At 34.3% G+C, this 22,828-nt stretch overlaps 1 protein-coding gene across 1 annotated transcript in view; it reads left to right on the top strand.

Annotated features, from left to right (window-relative positions):
* The window catches only part of LOC149411842 (uncharacterized), an 86,228-nt gene that overhangs the window by 20,369 nt on the left and 43,031 nt on the right, over positions 1 to 22,828 (top strand). The window contains exons 16-47 of the mRNA XM_089646474.1: positions 20 to 129; positions 252 to 581; positions 696 to 886; positions 1,000 to 1,185; positions 1,738 to 1,873; positions 3,284 to 3,463; positions 3,575 to 3,845; positions 4,580 to 4,698; positions 5,527 to 5,700; positions 6,384 to 6,563; positions 7,660 to 7,863; positions 8,316 to 8,501; positions 8,589 to 8,758; positions 8,849 to 9,063; positions 9,720 to 9,882; positions 10,009 to 10,114; positions 10,531 to 10,650; positions 10,734 to 10,838; positions 10,912 to 11,023; positions 11,646 to 11,911; positions 13,940 to 14,137; positions 15,195 to 15,377; positions 16,413 to 16,511; positions 16,588 to 16,740; positions 17,585 to 17,791; positions 18,944 to 19,102; positions 19,854 to 20,095; positions 20,618 to 20,732; positions 20,876 to 21,046; positions 21,267 to 21,409; positions 21,747 to 21,852; positions 22,160 to 22,305. Of these exons, the coding sequence (XP_089502600.1) occupies positions 20 to 129; positions 252 to 581; positions 696 to 886; positions 1,000 to 1,185; positions 1,738 to 1,873; positions 3,284 to 3,463; positions 3,575 to 3,845; positions 4,580 to 4,698; positions 5,527 to 5,700; positions 6,384 to 6,563; positions 7,660 to 7,863; positions 8,316 to 8,501; positions 8,589 to 8,758; positions 8,849 to 9,063; positions 9,720 to 9,882; positions 10,009 to 10,114; positions 10,531 to 10,650; positions 10,734 to 10,838; positions 10,912 to 11,023; positions 11,646 to 11,911; positions 13,940 to 14,137; positions 15,195 to 15,377; positions 16,413 to 16,511; positions 16,588 to 16,740; positions 17,585 to 17,791; positions 18,944 to 19,102; positions 19,854 to 20,095; positions 20,618 to 20,732; positions 20,876 to 21,046; positions 21,267 to 21,409; positions 21,747 to 21,852; positions 22,160 to 22,305 (5,446 nt within the window). The remainder of the gene's footprint in view (positions 1 to 19; positions 130 to 251; positions 582 to 695; positions 887 to 999; positions 1,186 to 1,737; positions 1,874 to 3,283; positions 3,464 to 3,574; positions 3,846 to 4,579; positions 4,699 to 5,526; positions 5,701 to 6,383; positions 6,564 to 7,659; positions 7,864 to 8,315; positions 8,502 to 8,588; positions 8,759 to 8,848; positions 9,064 to 9,719; positions 9,883 to 10,008; positions 10,115 to 10,530; positions 10,651 to 10,733; positions 10,839 to 10,911; positions 11,024 to 11,645; positions 11,912 to 13,939; positions 14,138 to 15,194; positions 15,378 to 16,412; positions 16,512 to 16,587; positions 16,741 to 17,584; positions 17,792 to 18,943; positions 19,103 to 19,853; positions 20,096 to 20,617; positions 20,733 to 20,875; positions 21,047 to 21,266; positions 21,410 to 21,746; positions 21,853 to 22,159; positions 22,306 to 22,828) is intronic.

The following is a 22,828-nucleotide window of genomic DNA, read 5'->3' on the forward strand; positions in this document are numbered from 1 at the left end:
ACCTAATTTTCGTTTTCAGGTGGAAACTACGAAGCCAATGTAATTATGTCTCCCGACTCATACATTCCTCGATCAGCTTCTCTGAATCTTACTTTGGACATGTTTGGAGAGTCTATCAACATTCTGGAGGTATGATATTCAAAATCCAAAATATAATAATATTACACAATCAATCTAACTCCTCAAGTCTGTGGACACCAATACATGACTTTGAAGTTTAAATCTGACAAACCTTTACATATTTCTTTTAGTTGAACGTCCGTGGTGAAGGTTTCGAGAAATATATTGAAAACGTATTCGGTCAAGATGGATCGTGGAGTCGTTCCAAGATTGAAAAAAAACTTGAGAGTTGGACTCGATTTCTACGCTCACCGAGCAAAGCAGATAACATCAAATCGAAAGTGGACGAGATTGATTATGACAACGATGGCCTAAAGCACAGAAAGCCCTTACTAGATCTAGGAATGAAGATATTTGGAAATGAGATTGCGTATTTCAGTGCGGAAGGAGATGAAGAGATCCTTGATTCTGTGAAGAATTTGAATCCTCTGCATCATATTCAAAAAGTTCTCTCTGGAAAGGTGAATTACATAATTAATTAAATAATTTTATTTTATTCTAAACATTGTACACTAGTTATTATGTTATACTTAATTTTTTTTGCGTAAAACTCATAATTATCTTTCGAATTCTAGGAAATCTCTTATAAAAAATCGTCCATGTTCGTGGATACAATATACGCCGTACCTACAGGTTCTGGTCTTCCACTGACCATGAATTTGATGGGGACGAGTGTTGTTAACCTAAAGATGTCAGGATCAATTTCAATGGCTGATAAATTCTTCGAAACCAAAAATTTGGACTTTGAAGGCAAAATGCATCCCAGGTAATTGTTTTTTGCAATTGTCTTCCTTCTCTGAAGATTTCTTGCATCTAGCTTTAGATATAGCCTCTCAATATGTTTGGCAAGTGTAATCTAATGGTAGTTTACTCTTCTAGCATGGCAGTTAACGTGGGAGCGACTATGAGCATCAATGCCGGGGGTCTGGCCGCCACTGGTCTGAGGGTTAACTTGCGTATGCACACGGCCACAGCTCTCTCTGCTGAACTCAAACTCAGGGGAGGAAAGTCCGCGGGATTGAAGCTGTCACTACCACATTCGAAGCAGGAGATTTTCGAGGCAAAGTAAGTACCTATATTTATTGATTATAATGTCATCCTCGAAGAATTTTTTACCTTTATCTGAAAGAAGTTAAAATTTTATTTTTTTATTTTTTATTTTTTTATTTTTTTTTTTATTTAGGAAAGACAACAGATTTTTTACATCTTTAAATAATTAACTTATAAAAAATACAAATAATATCTAATGATAGGTTTTCACTTAAAAAAATAATTATAATAACGTGCTAAATTTTTTTAACGCTAACTAAGGGTCCAGTACCCGTGGGCAAAAAATATTTACAGAAAATACAAAATACTAAATAAAGTAAACATAACATCGGATATAAGAACACAAGTAAATTACAATATAACAATTTTATCCTCACACAACACCAATAATCACCAATATATGTATATACCTACAACTAAACTGAACAGATGTTTATAAAATGAGTCACTTGTAACTGGACAGGGTTCATATCAACAACATGATAACTTGCAGTGTGATATTAATTATTATTTAATAATAGCTAAGGTATCTTTTTTAATTATTAACGAATTGACATTTTTTCATAGGTCAGAACTCATCATACTGCATGGTAGTAGAGAAAAGAAACAGGCCGGTATCAACAAGAACAAAGTTGCCGCTTCTACTTGCAGCTGGAAAGCTCTGGACTATTCTGTAGGAATCAAGATGTGTGCTACCTATGCGGTAAATTCTCCGTTTTTCTTCAAATTCGTGTACATATTTATTCATTTAAATACGAACGGCACAACATGTGCCAATATACTTTAGAAGTATAAAGTGTAAAAAAGTTTTAAATATAGAATAACTAAAAAGGTACAGTGTATGTACACAGCCTCCGTGGTTGAGTGGTAAGGCTATCGACTAGCAAGACAGAGTTCAAATCCCAGCATGCGCAAGTAAATTTTATTTTATTGATTTGTGTTATTTCACAATTTACTCATTTAATATAATGAATAGTTTATTTGCGGCACATTCAAGAGTGGAAGATACTCTCAAAATCGCCCTGCTGTAAAACCACCATTCAGAATGGAAATTGCTTGAAATGGCTTTGGCCGCATTTGGTGACCAGATCTGAATAGCCAGGTACTTCCCCACCTTTCTTCTCCCCATCCTCTTCCCCAGCCCACTACCCTCAACCTCACAATATACCCTAGTTGGGAATGCCATAGACTCATTGGCTCCAGACTGGCTCTTGTGCGGTTATCTATTAACTATCTACTGAATATTATGCATATAATTTCTTAAGTACGTAAATTTTAAGCTCAGAATTTCTATTGATTACATTAATTATGTCAGTTTGATGAATCAATTGCATCTAATAACACTGTCTGACAGGAGAATTATTTCAGACCTGGTTGTGTTACACAGAGTCATTAACAACTTAATTGATAGTCGTGCCATTGTTGCCACTATTAAACTCCATGTGCCAACTAGGAATACAAGACAAAATATAACTTTCTTCTGCAATACATAAACGACCAACTATCAGACACACTCACTGTCCAATAGGACGCATGATCTGGGCAACTAGTATGGGGGTGCTATTGATTTATTTATTGACTCCATTTATAGAATCAAGCATAATCTATACCAACACTTTGTCGAATCCTACAAATTAGAGTAGCGTTGGTAAATTAGTTTTAATGATTTGTCTTATATGTTGTGTTGTTGTAATTTCTTTTTTTACTTTATGTTACTCTTACATTTTACTAATATTGCTTCATATTTAGTTTTTTTTTTTTATTTAGTTTTCTTTTTTTTTTTAATCATCTTAATAATTTCTCATGATACTTGTAATCACAATTTACAACTGTGTGTTTTGTACCTACTTTACAATGGATAACATCTATTTACTGTCAGTATCTCCTGTATAATATAGATATTCTCCTATGTACACTGCATCATGTATCACTTTTATGTAAAAGCCTTTTTAGGCTTATATATATAAATAAATAAGATATTCCGATATGCATAATCTTTATGTGATTCTTGATAGTAAGTCACAATATAAATTTCAGACTGTTGCTGGAGCATTCCTAATACGTTAACCTCTTTTTATTTTCCGTGATTATAATTTTGTATTTTTTTTTTCAGTTCCCCAACTTGACATCAGTTGAAGATCCTCCATATTTCTTATTCGCTGGACCTTCAAACTATCTTCTTTCTTTAGAGAAAGTCGATCCCAGTGCAAATGTCTATTCATTCCAATACAACATGAACTCCAATGAAACCGCAACCGTTGTTGCCTTTGAATTTGATACACCAGGATCAAAGGTAGATACTGGAATGCAATGCAATCCAGAATGTTTATCTTATTTCTTAGGCATTCGAAAACAAAATATCTATATTCATGTGTAATCAATCTCAAACTTTTTATTATTTCAGACAAAACGCATGTTCAACGCAAGTATTAGTTCTTTCCCTGGATCAGGCGCAGCGGTTCTGGCTTATCAATCATCAAACAACTACCTTAAAGCTCAAGTTACCTACAAAAACCAACCAGACCACAAGTTTATGGAGTGCTTGTTGGATATTGATGGACAGAAGCACTTTGATGCTGTATTGTCTTTGAACAAGCAAGAACAGAAAAATGGATTCATATTGGTCCCAAGATTATATGTGGCAGTCAATAATGAAAGGATCACGGAACTAGCGGGTAAGTTGTTAAAAACATAATTTTAATAATGATATATTCCATTTTAACTAGTGCAGGAACTGCGAAAAATCACCCAACAGTTTGAATCCTTGATAAATATAATACTTCAGTTCCAATTCTTTAGATAATAAAATATTTTATTATAGGTAGTCTGAATTCTTTGCAAACTGATTCTGGTTTTATTTTATTTTATTAAGTACATAAAACAGGCATGATGTCAAAAAATTAACAATAACAATAACAATTAACAAAATAATTATTTAAATATGTAAAAGTAAAAGACAAGAATGGGTTAGAGGTAGAATGCAAAATCTTAAATCTCCGAAAAATCTTCACCGATTGCTTTGAAATTTTGACGCAACGTTGCATACGAATACGCATGTGTTTTTATATACATACATATAGATGTCACCCATGACAGGTAAACGACGTGCTTTTAAAAATAAAAAAATAGCGCCATCTGTTGGACAAATGTACTTTTTTTGAAAAACAGCGCCATCTGTTGGACGTGAAAGCAACACACGCCACAGCAATGCGTGCCGGGGTACAGCTAGTATGAAAATAAATTTTAAAATTATCATTATAAATGTTTTAAAAATGTCACTTAAATTCAAAGCAAATTTGTGAATCATATTTTGCAGGACTTACAAAGCATAACAGGTAGAACCTAAATTAACATGTTTTGTGATGGATTTCTCCTCACTACTGTTTTTAAATTGTATTTACACTTACAGGTACCCTACGTATGGCTCAAAAGAAAGGAGTTTCTCAGTGTGACGTCTCGTTGCAATTCCAAACAAAACGACTAGCCAGTCGACTTATTGGCTATTTAACTTGGAATGGTCCAAGCAAGGTAATTTGTCTAAATTCAATTTTTATTTTATTTCAGTTATAATCTTTCAATAACACTTTCTTTGGCTTTTTATGACTAAAATATATCATTAATATATATAATTAACATATATCAGTAACGTATACATATCACATCATGTATAAGTAACACATATCGTTAACATATATGTATCACATTTACATACATCAGTAACATATATCACATTAACATATATCGTTAACATATATCACATTAACATATATAATTAACATGTATCAGTAACATACAGCGTGTTAGGTACGTACTTAACTTATTTCAACCAGTGATTCCTGACATGATTTGGAGAAAAAATGTAAATGGTGACATTTATGATGTTTTTTTTTTTCAACTTAAAACACAAACAATCAGTAAGTATTGAACAGTATAAATCGGATTGAGGGGTTGGTCGGTTATTAGGAGTGACCAGTGACAACATGTCTAAGAAATTTGATACTTGGTTCGGAAAAAAAATTTGAAAAATAAAAAATAGCATAAAAAAATTCACGGGATTCCAAAATTTCATCATCATTTATAACTCCAAATAATGTCAGAAATCACTGGTTAAAATAAGTCATGTACATCCCTTAACTCCCTGTAAATCACAATAAAATAAAAAGCAGAATGTAAAACATAGTGAGATCTGAAATAGATATATTGACACTAAATACAGACTGAAACCGAAACCACACACCTGCACTAAAAACACTACATAATATATTTATCATTATCTCTATCTGTTACAAAGAAGGAAGATATCAAAACATTTATTTTTATGATTAATTATTTATTATTATTATATAATATTTTCAGGGTGCCAAGCTTCGCCTCGACTACCAGTTCTTAGACGACAGGAGAGAGACCATCAAGATAGATGCTTTGGTCAGCAACAGGGAACTGGGACAGAGGATGGATTTCTACGGAGAACTTGGCTTGGACTTCACTTCCTATCCAAATCTTAACTTCTTCACTGCTACCAAATACATGGTTAGTATTTTATATTGCAACTATATATGACCCAAGACGCGAATTTCAAAATATTCCAGGATTTCAAATATTTATTTTAAAAAAATCAATTTCTTCTAGAATGAACTGATTTTGTAGTCAGGATCATCATGTTTACCTACTTTAGGGTAGGATTTGACCTCCTTCCTAATCCACAATTTGTTTCGTCGCTCCAGTCCCTAGTCATTACCTTCAGTCCTCAAGCCTTCCAATTCTGCTACAATCCTTTTCCACGCCACAACCTTACCTCAATTTTGTCTCTAGGTTGATTCACAGTGTCTCTGGGAATCTGGCATTCTTTTAATCATAGCCGTGTTATAGGGTATATATAGATTGATCGAAGTGTTCGGGCTTACAGAGTCTTGCGATGGTTTCATGCCCATTACTGCTAGGGTGAACGAAGTCTTCGGGGCTTACAGAGTTTTGCGATGGTTTCGTGCCCATTACTGCTAGGGTTAACGAAGTCTTCGGGGCTTACGGAGTCTTGCGATGGTTTCATGCCCATTACTGCCAGGGTAAACGAGTTATTTAGAATGGACTCGGAAACTTAAAGCAGTCCACTTTTTAAACATCTTGTCATCTTGAAGGACTCGTTAACCTGTAAAAGTTTTGGAACATGATTCCTTTGAATTTGACGAATTTGGTGAATACCGTTTATGTTCCAGGGAACCCCACACCACTGGGAGTGCAACATGAACATCAGCTCCTCGCGCGAACAAATGATGGCCAACATCTCCAAGATCCACTACAGTTTTGCCCGTCACCGGACCTTTGATGGCTTCCGACTGCACCACAACCTGAAGATCAAGAAGCCATACATGGACATATTATTCAAATACGAAGAGGTTTGTGAAATATATTCTAAAACAAGCGATCAAATACCCACATCGATTGTTTTTTATAAAAATATTAAAAATCCTAATAATTAATATATTTAATTATGTGACTGCCAATATCAAAAAGATGAAAAATAAATTATTTATTTATTCAATAAAATTAACATAAAAACAAATATCACACCTATTACGCGACTATCGAAGTCGGAAACCCTCGAAAATTAGATGTACTCATACATTACAGCAAAGCACAAATTGAAAAATTTGATTACATCATTCTATTTCTAGGTGTTCTTAGGGTGTAAGTATTTCATTTACAATAGCCATACTAACCTACATTTAACACAACCTAACCTTATCCAAACAACACACATATAAACTTTAAAATGGGACCACGGAATGGGCATAGCACCCCAAGGAGACCCACATGATTACCATTATTACTATTGTTAAAAAAAAATCTTGCCTCAACAAGGCATCCGTGTTCTGCGCTACTTGCGTGGACTCCATCCACAGTAAGCCCTGTATTTCCTTGCACAGCCTAACAAGTTGTTGAAGCATGCTGGGCATGTTGAAGTTGCTTTGCCTGAGGTGGCCCACTGGACGTCTTCCCTTTGGAATCAAACTCCAAAGTGTAATTTGGTTTTCTGGCAATCTTGACCAATTCACCTCAATTGCGATTTTTTATAAAGAGTATCTGGGGCTTGGCATTAAACCCATTCTTATTCGATCCAAATTTGTCCAACTCCTATCCAAAATCTCAATTCTGCAGCTTGAACCCTTCCACGTATTCGTTCATCATTATCCAACTTTTTAAAAATTAATAAATTATTCAGGTCTACTTACGAGTGTGTTTTTCTCTGCCTTTTATAAAAGACTATGCTGCAGTCGGTTCCAAGCCCGGATATAGGAGGAGGATTCTTCCTAGGACAATCATCCTACATGTTTAAAAAAACCTACAAACACTGAAAAAAATTCACATTTGTGGGGGAGGCCAAATCTCACTCTGGGATGTAGTTCCGTGATAATGATGATGGCTTATATTATCATAACTTCAAATAATCGGATTTTGTTCCCACTATTTGCAATTTGTATTTTCTTCTAGGACGGTTCCCTGTCCATCATGAACACCACAGTGATGTACGACAAAGCAACGAGCGTGGGAGGGGTGGCCAATGTGGCAGGACGATTGGACATACTTCCAGGAGCGGTGCTGTACATGGACGCGGGACTCAACGCCTCATTACCTGCCATGTCTCCCATGATGCTGCAACTCAAAATACACGAAAAAAGGACCAATGAATTTGACGTAAGTAATTTTATTGAGTGTTTATATTTGAGAATTTCTGTTATGAATTTTCGGGGTACTATACCGTGTTGCAATTCCTCCTCACAGTGTCCATCATATTTGCTCTGATGATGGACATTGAAAGGCTGTCTGAAACTTTGGCTTAAGGAGGAGGAAACGAAACACAGCAAAATACCCTTGAAATCGATCCTGAAAATTCTGGATTAGAACACGCAAAAACTATAATATACACAGGCTGAAGTTTTCCAAATTCCATATCATAAATGTGCACTTACTACTTTGAAATTTCCAAATTTGGTCTACGTTAAAAGATTTTTGGCCCGTTTTAGCTTTTAATCAAGTGATCAGATTTCAAGAATAACAGCATTGTGGCGCACATTATGAATTGATATGGTTTGATTTGGGGAGTTTTTACCAATTTAGTAAAATATATTATTTTGTTTAATTTTTAGATTTCGGCACAAGGTGTTTGGTTCACCGGCACAGACGCTAGCATAGTGGCTGTTTATCACGAACAGAGTACTTCACATCTAGCATCAAGGCGACTAAAAGCGGTGGTCACAAGTACTACTTTCAAGGAAGTGGGCTTCGAAGCCAAATACACCCAGGATAGTAGGCAGTTCAATTTAAACATTAAGGTCAGCAATTGTATCAAATATTGTTTTAATTTTTTCTATATTAAGCTTTGAAACTACCTTAACTGTGTTTGACTGTTTATTTTCTAGGGAGAGCAAGAGAAAGACCTTTATAACTTAGTGAGCCGATATGTTCTCTACTCAGAAAAGAACTTTACTTGCTACGGAGAACTGGACATTGTTTCAAAATCCTACAGCGTTAGCCTCGCTGCAGACCTCTTTAATGAATCTAGTGTCTTGGCAGATATTCACATCGATCAGTAAGTTATCATTTTAACTACTTTATTTTAACGCCTTATTTTTTAACATTATTTTTAAATTTATGTTTCAAACATTATTATGTTTCGCAGGTTAAGAGACATCCACATCACATACTCTAAAATCAACCGGCCACACGTAAAGAGATTGAATGCAGATATCAACTGGGATGCCAACCGAGATCCGAACCAGAAAGTCAGTGTCGCCATGGAGTTGCTCAACAAAGGTGTCCTCAACTACGGTGGCTCATTCCTGCTTTTCTATCCTGGTAGATTAATCAATGGAGAGATAGATTTCTTAATCAAAGGTATGCTTTGGTTAATTATTTATAATTGCTTGTCATTATCAACTGGTGGTATTAAATAAATTTTAATTCTCAACATAAAAGCTTTTTTCAATACCTCTTTTCATCAAACCTGGAATGCATTCTCTAAAACTAGAACCACATTCACCAAACCACAATAATTATTAACTATCCCTTTTTATTATCGGTGTTCAACGTTGGATGTTTGAAAGGCAACAAGCTTTTTTTGAAGACTACATGACAACTTAATACATATTAGTTTAAATAAGTTTTTTTATATTTCTCTTACCTTCTATTTTTTTCATTATCTTACCTATCCTTTTTTGTAAGCTGTTTAAATTTTTATCGATGTTGCAATTTAAAATGTTCTTTTATATAATATATTTACGTATTTTTATTTTACTTCTTTTATATATTTAATAAAGTAAAATAAAATAAAAATATGTAATATAATATGTTTTATAAAACATTTATTTTCATTATTTCATTTCACTATTTTAAGTCAGGAGTGTTTTTATTAAGATTTATTTATTTTTTTAATCATAACTTATTTTCATATATTTTCATTTGATAGAGCCAAAAATAATAATGTTACATGTAATGGGTTCAGTAATAACGTCATAATAATCTCAATCGTTTTGCGTTCATATTTTTTTCAGATTGGCTGTGTCAATGGCTGGTGAAGCTTGGCTGGTCCCCAGATGACAATATCCACTGGAGAGTGAAGATCTACTCGGAGATGGAGAAAGAGACAATATATGCACTGCTCTCTGATATGGATACGCCATTCCAAGGCTGGAGAGACACAAGCCTCAATTTAGTGTAAAAGATTTTTATAACCCTTTCTTATTATTGCTATAAAAACTTACTTTCTTTTATTTATTGTTATTGTGTTTAATTCGCAGAGCTCCATAATTTTTTTTGTATTTCATTTTTTTTAATTTCCAGGTGGCGTTATGTGGACAATTTGCAATCCTTAGGCGGAAATATGACTTGGGAAAGGGAGAGGATTGTTTTCGGTCTTCAAGGAAACTACATGCTGAAAACCAATGAGGTTCACTTTTCTTTCTCTCTTAAAATGATTTTATTTTCATCTGAACATAATTGATTTTTCATATCTATCGGACGCATTCTACAAAATATTCACCCTAGTTGTCCGCCAAACAACATTTTTTTAAGGCTCCGTTTATCTTAGTCTTAGGATTTTCTGCTTAAAAATTTCCAAAATCCTTTAATTGTTAATTTTCAAGGCCCAGCACTCTGAGCAATAGCTTGACACCATTCTGATGAGTGCAAAAATTAAATTGTGTTTGGTTCTTCTTGAGTCGAGAGAAGTGTTCATTTGTAATGTCTTTCCAGACTGTGGTGGCCACATATTGGCTATTTTGATTATCCTATTAATTTAGGAGGAAATTTATGATTCAATGGTATGCGGAATAAACTTGATTTAAATTCGTTGTTACATTTTAGGTATTCGCTGAAATAGAAGCTCTCATGAATTCTACTCTCACTGCCTTACCGACCGTGAACGCCGTTGCAAAACATCACCACTTGTGGAGGAAAAGTGCTGATACATTCTTGAGCTTTGAGGTATGTATAATCCTGTTTCTGGCAGACTTTCGTTAACTAGAATAATTGAAATTCATTTATTAAAGAGATTGATTTTGTTATAGTATAACAATGATGGGCTTTCGATGCTAAATTCCTCATGGACAATCGACAAAACTCCTACGGCTAACAATATTTCTGGTCGAATTGGCTTGAAATCACCTTGGGCAGTAAGTACAGTTAATTTTTTTTCAATCTTGTTTTCTGTGTGTTTTTGTTTACTCATTGCATTTTGTTTAACAGGGCTACAGAACTGGACTCTTGGTGACAAAATTCATGTTCAGTCAAAAGCGAGACGTTCAGGGACTTACACACCTGGACTTAGAGGAAAAGGTTTACACAATCACAGTCGATGGTAAGTTTCCTTTCATACATATATTTTTTTTAATATACTTACTAAACATCTCTGAACCTATTTTCCAAAAATAATTGATTTTCACAATCAACACCAAATTTAACCTCCATGCATTATTATCACTTCTTAAAATATTTAAATCCGACTTTTATCGGTTTGGATATGATTTGGAAATGCAGGGCTATGGACGGACTAAGAAATTTAATATTATCTGGATAATGTTTGACGCGCAATTGGCAAGAAAATAATATGAAAATGCCTCACCGGGACATAGAACGAAATGGGGAATCAAATACCTGAATGAGGTCACGCCAAGAGTCTGAATACAGGATAGTATGAAATAGGATGGATATTAACTATGTGCCAGTATAGATTTGTTTAGGATTACATTATCTAATCAATGCAGATAATTAGCCCTTTAGACACTGGACTCAAAGATAATGAAGAGTGTGAATTATTAGACATAAGACGATGTGTGAATTAGAATGAAGCAAGTCTTCACCAAAAGACAGCATTGTGTGATGATCCATCTCCTACGTCTGACAGAGAAATTCATGATGGTTAGGTCTAATTAATTTAGATATTCAGTAAGTTAAAATTACTGTGTTTTTGGTTATTCCAGGCCATATACGTCGCATAACCAACAGTATGCTCGTCTTTAATGTGACCACTCCAACACCCATCCTCACCCTGATGTCCGGCAGATTCGGCTTCGTCGACACGGACCGTCACATTGTGGCCATGCTTGAGACTCCAAACATGACGGCAGGCGGCGAGCTCCTATTGAAACTGGACTCTATGAAGGACTTCCACATCTTTGCACACGTGGCTCTGCCTATTGATTTCTTACAGGATACGATGATCACAGCTAAAAAAAATAGTGAAGAGGTACGTAAGAGTATTAATTTTTTTCGTTAAACTTACTTACAATAAACAAGTAAACTGAAATCAGAATGTTTAGTTAGCACGCTTTCTTCATTCCTTCCTAACCTAACTTAGTAAAACATAGATACTGTGTTAACTGTATTGATTGTGTTAATGCTTGGTTTAATGTTGATGATTTGAAATGTGAATATAAAATTGCAATATTTTGAAATGTGAATATATTGACCATCGATATATCAACAATATATATATACAAATTCGGTTGAATAATTCGGCCCACCAATTTCATCTAATTCCGTCCCCTTGCTTCGAAAGCATAATAAGGTAAAAATCAACGCTTCTTATGATCTTTTGAGTTCAAAATAATGGTCTATCTTTTTGATAAGTGTTTTCGTATCCCAATTTTTGGAACCAATAATTTTGGTTTGGTTTCGGTGAACTTAATTTTCGGGTTCTGTGAAAGTCCTGTTCAAGTTCTGTTATTATATCATAATAGGCTAGTTACTTGACGGAACTGAAATAATAACAGAACTTGAAAAAATCTGTCACAGAACTTGAAAACTCTGAAATTTGAAGAAATTTTCAAATTCTCCAAAACAACCCGTCCTTATTTATTTATTTATTTGTTTAGACATACACAGTACAATAAGATACAGTTAGATATTTTTAGTTATTACATAGTTGTAGTACCTATTACGTATGTCCATAAAATATCATTACGTAATTTTGCCTGAGATTGTTATAAAAGGAAGGAAGTGTGTGGATAGATAATAATAAATGAATTGAAAACAAGAATTATAATAAGCTCACGAATTGTAATTGACTGTTAATACATAGGAGTTTTGAAAAATGATGTGAAATTATTTTTGAAATATGTCATGCTAAGAAATTTAATAAGTTAGTTTTGTATGTTAGAAAGGAATCATGAAAGATGTCTAAATGTAGTAATTTTTCGGGTGTATGTTGTGATTGCGCGAGTAATTACTAAGTTGTTTGCTGCATTGGTATTGTTGTCTTCAATATTAAATAGTGTAGTGTGCCTGGTACGCCTCGTTGGAACATTTAAACCAATGACGGATAGCAATTCGGGACTATCTATTTTATTATTTAGCAGATTATGTAGAAACAACAAGTCTGACAATGTGCGTCTTTTTTGTAAAGTTAACATATTATTTGTAGTTTTGTTGTATTTATTGAGTAAATGTTTCGAAAATTTATTCTGTATACTTTCTACTAAATCTATGTATACCTTATATTGAGGATTCCATATTGTGGAAGCATACTCCAGTGGACTTCTAACCAATGAACAAAACAAAATTTTCAGAGTCTTAGCACTTTTGAACACTTTGCATATTCTTAATAAGAAACCTAGCATTCTGTAGGATTTTGAAATTATGTGTTCAATTTGCTTGTCAAAAATTGATTTGCTATCGAAATAAACACCTAGATCTTTACACGTAGACATAGGTTGTAAAGGTTTGTTATTCAAGTTGTATGGATAGATGATTTTGTTTTTATTTCTAGTAAATGTAATCGAGTGACACTTAGATATGTTTAAGGAGAATAAATTTGATTCACAATATACGCACAAATTATCAAGATCGCTTTGCAATTCCATACAATCGGGTAAACACTGTATAGCTTTATAAATTTTCATGTCATCCGCGTATAAAACAAAGTTACTATTTTTAAAGCATTCGTAAATGTCATTTATATAAATATTAAATAAGAGTGGTCCAAGATGCGACCCCTGGGGCACAATTATACTTTAATAACAAAACTTCAGTTGCTTTTCCACATCATGAGGAGAATTAAATGCAAGATTACTCAACTGATAATCAAGAGAAAGATTGATAGAACACTGAATAAAGGAATTAACCACACCTTTTGACTCCTACATGACTGATATGAGTGGATTTCAAGTTGTTCCAGGCTGCAGCGTACAGGGAGAAGATTGTTCTAATGACATCTGTCCTACAAGATGAGAGGGAACCAGAAAAAAGAGAAATTGAATAACAATTTTATTTTTAGATTGATTTCCGTTTGGGATGGGAGAAGTTCATGTTTGGATTCACCGGCATTTGGCACTTCAACTCAGCAGCAGACTTCCAATACCTCTACAAGCTATTCACCCCCATGAAAGGTTTCGAAGAGAATGGACTGGTCCTTAAGAATATCTACAAGGGAGGTCTGGACTCGGAAGTGTCCATAAGGCTTTCAAAACTAAAGGTATGTAATTAGTAATTCATCTCTTTTGTTGTGTGTTGTATTCCTGCGATTCTGTGTCAATCAGGACAACTGTGTATGATGGTCAATTATAAATGAAAAACCCTAATCGAATCATAAACCTCCGAATTAAAATTTTATATTCTTTTTGATTTTCTCAGCCGCATTCTTATAACTTTTAAATAAAAAAATTCAATGACTGTTTGATGTAATTTGATAGAAGCCTCCTCCCCAATATAGACTCCATTGAAATGCTTGTAAGTATATCAGACCGGCTCAAATATCGGAACTCCATCTGGCTACCAAGAAACTGCTCATCTTATATAGGGCTATCAGATTCTTTAATAGTGTCCAGCCACTAACCATGTGCAAATCTTGAATACGCCCAACAATTGATTTTGGGAGCAATCTCTGGGCTGGAACCCCAAAATACTTGATTCTGTGTAAAGGATGGTGGTCCGTCTGATTGACAATCTGTTGTTAACAGACCAATTGCCATATCTAATGCACAGACTGTTCTACTGGAATACTGGACAAAGCGGAACACCCGTTGACAGTTGATGTTGGCTTCATGAGAATGGGTCATTTCTTCGACTCGTTTTTGTGTAAGTCGGCTCGTATGTAGAACGAGCTACCGGCTACCTGTTTTTCCTCCCTCAAATCTCCTCTTCGACCTCTTCGAGACCCGCATTAATAAATCCTTTCCCACAGCCCCTACCTTAACCCGCCTCTCAGTGCTGCTCAACCGGGAGGCGACATAGTTCCCTTGTCTTTACACGGTACAGAAAAGGGCGCACTTGTTACGTGTTGCATAAAAAATAAAAAAATTATGCTTTAAAGAATCAATGTAATAGAAAACATTGACATGATGATGCTACATTTATGAAGGTTTTACTAATATTTGCCAAGGAATTCCAACTTTGAAATATGATGGATCCTATTTGCGACCTAAGAAACAATTATTTTTGGTTCTCTTCAGTTGGGTTCTTTGTAGGTTTTTTTTAGACTGGTTTAAAAAATGTCAATTTGCTTATAATATTTGTATTTCATATTCTTTTAGCTCGGTGTGGCGGTGTTGATACGAGACAATGGAAAAGGACTGCTGAAGATAATTGAGGAGAAATACATGGGCATCACCAAGGAAGGGAGGGATCAGCTTATGGAGGACTTCTCCACTGATGTGTATGCTGTTGTAGACACGCTGTATTATTCCACTATCACATTCGATGCCCAGCTTAGAAAGGTATAAGAAAAAGCCTAGCAAGTAATATTTGTACGGCGCTCTACTGGTGATTTCCCCAAAAATTGTGCCAATTTTATCCAATTAATATTATGTAAAAATAAATCAACCTGTAAAAACAAAGTTTTTAAAATTTGAAAAAATATATATTTGGTTTGACCGAGTATTGAACCTTCCTACCCAGGAATTGAAGTCATCAGCGCCCTTGAGGTGATTTTGTACAAAAACAGTGCTATACAAGTCATCCAAATATTATTATTATCAACTATACCAACCTCGTCAAATGCGGATCGGGTAGGACTGACATTTATTTCTTGTATTAACTGCTGTAAAGTTATCCGATTTCAGAGAAATGCGTATATATCAGCGTATGTGTACTTGATTGCCACCAAAAGTTGATTGAATGCATTTTTATCAACAACAGGTCTGTATCCCAAGTTTCACCTCGATCGGATGTTGGGAAGTAGGTTAATTTCCGCTTCCAAGATTTGTATTAATTAATTCTCGAAAATAAAAGTGAAATTCAAATAAGTCTTTAAAAATGTTTTGATTGGGAATAATCTTCAAGTTATAACTTCTTAATGAACAATTATTGGCAAAAAGGTTTCGGACTAGCATTTCGGATTAGATATGCATGTGTTATGGGTTCACACTTTAATTAACTGAGTTGACTTTCTTATGTTAACATCGATGGCGAACCTTGATTGCAATTTGGAGAAAATTATCATCAGAACAATTTTCACACATCAGCCAACCAATTGATTTCTACAAATACATGTCCACTGGAAGTTCAATGGTGATCAAAATCTCGTACACAGCTCCAATTCAATCCAAGACTAATTTTGGTACATAGCACTTATTGCTTCATAGCACTTATTGCTTCATAGTGCATATTGGTTTTTCAGCTTATTTAATTGCACAAATTTTAAAAAAAATTTGTGTGTTACCGTTTCTCAAATTCGGTTAGTAGATTCTTAAAATAAATGTTCCAGTTTATTTTGTGTTTTAATCGTTACTTATCATAATTTTTCTTTTCAGAATGAAGGTCATGCCCAGGAAGAAATTTACAGAATATTGGCTAATCTCAATCTTCCAAATTTGACAACTATTACGTTGAAGGACAAGTTTGTAATGCAAGTAAGTATTGAATGTGCCAAAAAACATGTGATTTATTTATTTATTGTATTAATAAATGTTCTTTATTGTTTTTCAGGACTTCACAACGTTGACAAATAAACTCACCCTTCAAACACCATTCGTGAGTTTCAAGGAAGTAGACTTCGTCCAAACCGTTGAGATGATTCTAGGAGAAAAATACAATTTGACTTTTACTTTGCTAAATGGCAATGGAACAGTCTGGGCTGAGGTAATAAATCTAAATAAATTCTTCTTTAAATGGTGTTCTCTAATTCATTGTGTTAATTGATAATTGGACGATTTTATAAAACTCCAAAAAATAGCACTGCATCACAGAAAAGAAATCTAACAATGGCCTGTTCAAGGATTTTGCAATGTTTCTATATGCATTCATATATTATTTAATGAATTTATAAAGCAGATACAAATTATTAATGTGTTACATAACATTCTTACACAACTAATTTAAATTACCCAGTTTTATAGAAATAATAGTCCTAACTGGTGAGCTAGTCCATTTACTAATGCTTAAAAATAATAACATACATACACATTAATTGCTTAAAAAGATTAGGTTTACATATTTAGATACAAAAAAATTCCAGTATATATTATGCTAAAATATATATTGGAACTATGGGACAATAAGTGAAAATACATATAAAATACTTATATATTCGAACTATGAGATAATAAGGGAAAATACATTTATATTGGATCTATGGGACAATAAGTGAAAATACATATAAAATACAATAGAATATACCTGAAAATCATTGGGAAAATAATCAATCAGTTTGTTAGTTTTGTAAACAAATGTACATAAATTTTTTTGTAATTTAGAAAAGTTTGTTTCGTTTTTTATTACATAAGGTAAATCGTTATTAATTGCTTTGGGCCTAGATATTTGTAATGACGTTGTGCAACTGTCCTATTGCATCTAGGTACATAAATATTCCGAAATGGTCTAGTTTTTACACACGCGTTGAGGACAGTTTGAATTCTTTAAAAACTTTTAAGTTGTTGAATTTTGATGTTGGATTTAATGACACTTAACTCTCTGTGATTATTAGAACTCTCTCCGAGCCTTCTACGAGCATGAAGTTGGAGAAGACGAGACTTACTCCATCAGGACTGGAAGTATAGACATGCTCAGTACCCTGGAAGCCCTTAAGTACCTGAAGACCAAGTTGATCATTCACATTGACGAATCTCTGACAATGGTCACTGCCAACATAGATGTACCATCCTGCCAGCTGGCTGCCAAAGGACAGATTGAGGTAAACAAACAACAATATATGGAACAAAACGTATCACGTCCAGCACATTGTACTGTAATACGTACCGGCTTTTTTGATAACATCTTCTGCAAAAGTAAACACTTCTCAGGTGATATGATGTAAAGATGGTATGGTACATAAAATCAATGTGGCAATGATAAAAATTAAGCCCCAGTATTGGTACACATGCAATAATTCTAACTCATTTTGATGAGTGTGTATTTTATGAGTATATAAAATGAATTTATATAGTGCTTTTAAAATTTAAATCTATAAACATGGTTAGGAATGATGACAGTTTAAAAAATGATAAACATTCCAAAACCTTAGGACGGGTGGTTTCACAGAATTTGAACAATACATCAAAATTCTGTAAAGGTTCTATTCAAGTTCTGTTAATATTTCAGTTTTGTGAAATAATCAGCCAATAATGATATAATAACAGAACTTGAATAGAACCTTCACAGAACTTGAAAATCAACTTTGAGAATTGATGAATTGTTCACATTCTTTGAAACATCCTGTCCTTAAATTTGATTATATTGTCCAGGGAACCTGTCCTTTCAGTCAATGTATTGTCGAAACAATGTTTATAAGGTTGACATAGAAAAATAATAAGACTAAACTGTATTTAGTCCTTACATACTCAAAATACTACATTAATTATGGACGTCAATGGCAAAAAATTAAATTTCCGAATAAGCGTAGCAAAGTCCTGTTTTAACTTGACCGTTTTGAATTTCGTATCTGTAAATTTGATTTTATGTTCCGTTTCCTGTTCAAGATGGTGGCCCTTGTAATGGTTCAATGAATATTTTTTTTCTATTTTTTTTGTTTATTCGAATTTTCTTAATTGCATTTTTTTCAATATTTTAATACCTACCTGCCTGAAGAAAGTTTGTAAAAGAATTGTCCGTGAGAAAGCATTGTATTTTTAGAAAAATTGTATAATTTCTTATTTGCAATATTATTATCAATTTCAATTATTTATACTTAAATATATGATTTGTTATTAAGTAGACTATTATTTAAGTACCTACTTACAAAACTTATGAGTTGAGAAGAAATTTTAATTGTGACTTATTAATTAAGAGTAAATTAGAAATGTACTTTTATGGACTTTATTTAATTTTTTGTTGTTTTAATTTTCAGTTGGACGAAACCTTCATGTCCACAACGGGTTCCCTGAACCTAACCTCCCCCTTCATACAGCCTTACGATGTTAAGGTAGAGTTCAAGAAGGACTTCTCTGACGTGGAAAACACTTTGGTGTGCGGACTGCAAGTTAAACAAGGGAATCAAAACAACTTCGTAAGTTTCAACACTTCCTCTTCTTCCAAATAATTTACTTTAACATGAAATTTGAGCTCTTAAACACCGCAGTTTACAGTTTACGCCAATTAGTGGCGTATTAAAAAATCACTGTGAACTTTGACGCAAACCAGACTGCCACGTCAAAGGTTGACTCTAGACAATTGCCAACTGATACAAACTAATAAATTATAGTAGGTATTGTGAACACTTTGAGCGATGTTTTTGTTTTGGAAATTATTTAATTTTTTGTGATAGAAAGAAAAAACAATGTATTTGTCAATAGCACTACTCCTTGTCCTGAAAAATAAATCGCTTACTAGGCCACCTCAGAACAGGATACCCTAGTGAGGTTGACTAATATTTTACTTTATACTTTTTATATCATCTACAAACTTTGCCATTGAAACTAATAAACATAATAAAAATTTAAAATTAACGATTCACCATTTCTAAAAATACTGAATAAACGTACCTAATATATGTGAGAACAAATATGTAATTGTGTAATTTGAATTTAATATTTTCATATTGTCCGTGAAATTTAATCCGTGTGACTCTTTGTATGTTTATTAGAAGCTCAATTAGTGTACATATTAATTGAATTGAAAATTAATCAAAATCCCCGTTGAAACAATATTTCCACAGATGCCATCAATAAATCCAAAAGTAATGCATCCTGGCTATGTAAACCAATTCATCAACTATTGCTTCTTCAATACATGCTTTTATCTTCAACCTTTCTTCCCAGCTCCTATCCGAAGTATCGTGGCGCACCAGCCTGTCGGACAACCTGCGCGCTAAGGTGCATGTGTCGCTGATCCCAGTTATCCCGCCCTCGGAGCTGAGCTTGGCGCTGACCAGCGAGCAGGCGTACAGTGTGCTGAAGGCCGAGGCACGGTTGGGTTCGAGGGACACACTCTATACGATGCTGGCCGAGAAGCGCAAGGGACACTCCACAGTAGTGGTGAGCAGTCCTCATAGGGGATTCAGGTAAACGATGATTAATTTTTTCTTTTGACCAACTAAAACATATTGGAAGATATTTCACTACAACAACTTTCTTACTAGCTTACAGGCGTCTATCTATACAGCAAGTCTGCGGAATGATGAAGTTTTGAAGGGTTAATTTAGGAGGTTTAACGGTGAAGAAGCGCAAACAGCTTCTTTAGGCATGTTACAATGAACTGGAGGTAGCTGAAGACTGGCAGGCATTCTTCAATGGTTGTAGCGCTGATGGCAATGATGATATAGAGTTAAAATAACGCGTATTTGGACTTCGTTCTGCAGTTCAAGATACTCTTAGTATCTCAGTAAAGACACGCTAAGGTGACCAATCTGAAGAACCAGATAGGTACTTCCCAACCTTCCTCTACATTTCACACCAGTTTTAGGATTGCTCGAAGTGTTGTTTGCTTTTCTCCTTACCAAATTTTGAATAAATCTAATCTTTCATCTACCACTTTTATATTTACGCCCAAGTTTGATATTAATACTTTTTGTATTTTCTTCCAGGAATTTGAATCTGACATTTGAGGTTGTGAACAATCAGACCATCACTGGAACACTTCGTACCGACTCCAATACCTACAATGTTAATGGAAAAATTATGGGAACCAATCCCATTGAGGTAATTATACCAAACTTTTTATATAAAAAATATCAATGCACGGGTGGTGTAAAAACTTTTAAAAAACGAGAAACCAAAAAACTTGGCTACGAATTACTTCATTTGCCTCAACGAACCAGTATCTCAATGATTGTTTTTTGCAGCTTGTGGCGACTCTTAAGCCTATGGGCGAAGGTGAACCATATACCATTCGCATGAAGACATCAGAGGGTAATGACAAGTACAACATGCAAGCATCTATCATCGGAGCTCTGCAATTCACGCTTCATCTCAACTTTAACAATGGAAAAGCGTTCAAGGATTTCTCTGCAAAGGTTTGTATTTAAAAAAAACTATAAAGAATTTTATACTGTACCATAGCAATCCGTAAGATTTGGATTAAAATCCTATGAACATTGTTTATTCTAACAAAAATTGGACTATTTCCAAATATGGAAAACACACGGCCAATCCCATAAAAACTCTCACTGTTTTTTCCAAATATCACACTGTTAGGAAAAACACTGTTTATGAACATTATTTGTTGTTTTTCAGATTGACTCATCAAATCCAAACATTAAGGAAATCTATCTGAGGAGTAGTGTTCAAATAACTGACGATAAGAGAGTTATTCTTAGCCTGGACTCCAACACGCCTCTTCAAAACCTAAAGAGAATTAATGCAAACGCTGACGTTAGGTGAGAACAAATATAATATTACTTCAAAGAATCTTATTTAAATTTGTATTTTAACTGTGCCAATAAAAGTCATCTTGAGAACAAGATAACCGTTGGATATCCAATAACATGCGACCGATTCTATGATTCGTAAAGAGAAATAGAGGTCACTCTCAGATGACATTAGCTAAAAGCCAAAGAGAACTGTTTACTTTATATAATTGATGGCCAAAAATTATTGTGAAAACTAGAGACATTTGATGAAAGTCAGTATCCAAAGCTGGAAGTTGAAGAAAAATTGACAATGTATCTTTTGATGAAATTAATTTAATGTATTGTTTTGTTTGATTTGTTTTAGTTTATCGCCTCGAAATGGATCCTTGCTTTGCAATTATAATATGACGCAGCTCCAAGGGGAAGGCGATGTGAGGTGGAGCTTTTTGGCTGACAACCTCTTCTTCAAGGTACGATATTAATACACAATTTTCCACTTTACTACACTTTTTCTGCATTAAAAAAGTGAATGCTAAATAATACAATACAAAAGTCCCAACTGTCTGATGCCAATGAGACTATGGCATTCCCAATATTTGGGATATCTTGTGAGGCTGAAGGAGTGGGGAAAGGAAAGAGATGCTGAAGAGGAAGGCTATGTAAATCAAATACTTGAATTATAATAATAACGAGATGAAATGGCGTGATGGTTAGTTTATATTTCCCTAAGATTAGTAGTGGAGAATGGTGTATCTAATTTGCATTATTTCATTGCAGGTTAACAATTATCACAAGGTGAATAACGTCAAACGAAGCCTGGACATGAACGCATTCTACCTGTACAACTCAACCACGTTAAAGCCGAGGGTCGTCAAAGAAATTTCGGCCATTGGATTCCATATTGATATAGACCAAGTTTGGAGGTAAAAATTGCTTAATACATAATATTATTATACTCGTTAACTGATGTAGGAAAGGTAGGTGGTAGAGATATGAAATTAAAGTTAGTGTAAATATCAGAGTATTTTGATGGGTAGTTGCGATATGTATGTATCCCTTCGGGATGCATATCACATTAATCACATCGACTGCTCAATGCTGTGCGGGCGCAGGCCTAGTGATGTTGTTGTCAGCTGGCAGTAAAAATCATGAATCTTCCAATATTCCTCTAGACTGATGCTCGACACAGTGGGTGGTGGAGATGAATAGTGGCAAATTGTGTAGATAGCAATTGGTGTTACAGGAGTTGTCCTCGACTGGTACCAGTTGTTGTGTAGGAGTCGTTCTCGACTACACATTAGATGAAGTTGAGATGCGAGTTGCTCGATGTTGTTGTCGGCGGTCAGTCTAGGACTGTTTTGGCGCGTGGCCAGCGACGTGAATGTTGCCAGTCGCTGTGTAGTCTCAGTTTTGGGGTATTATGTCATGCTTACCTTTGAGCACATG

Source organism: Hesperophylax consimilis, chromosome 24 (genome assembly GCF_061612785.1).
Source record: "Hesperophylax consimilis isolate HC1 chromosome 24, BYU_Hcon_1.0, whole genome shotgun sequence".
NCBI lineage: Eukaryota > Metazoa > Arthropoda > Insecta > Trichoptera > Limnephilidae > Hesperophylax > Hesperophylax consimilis.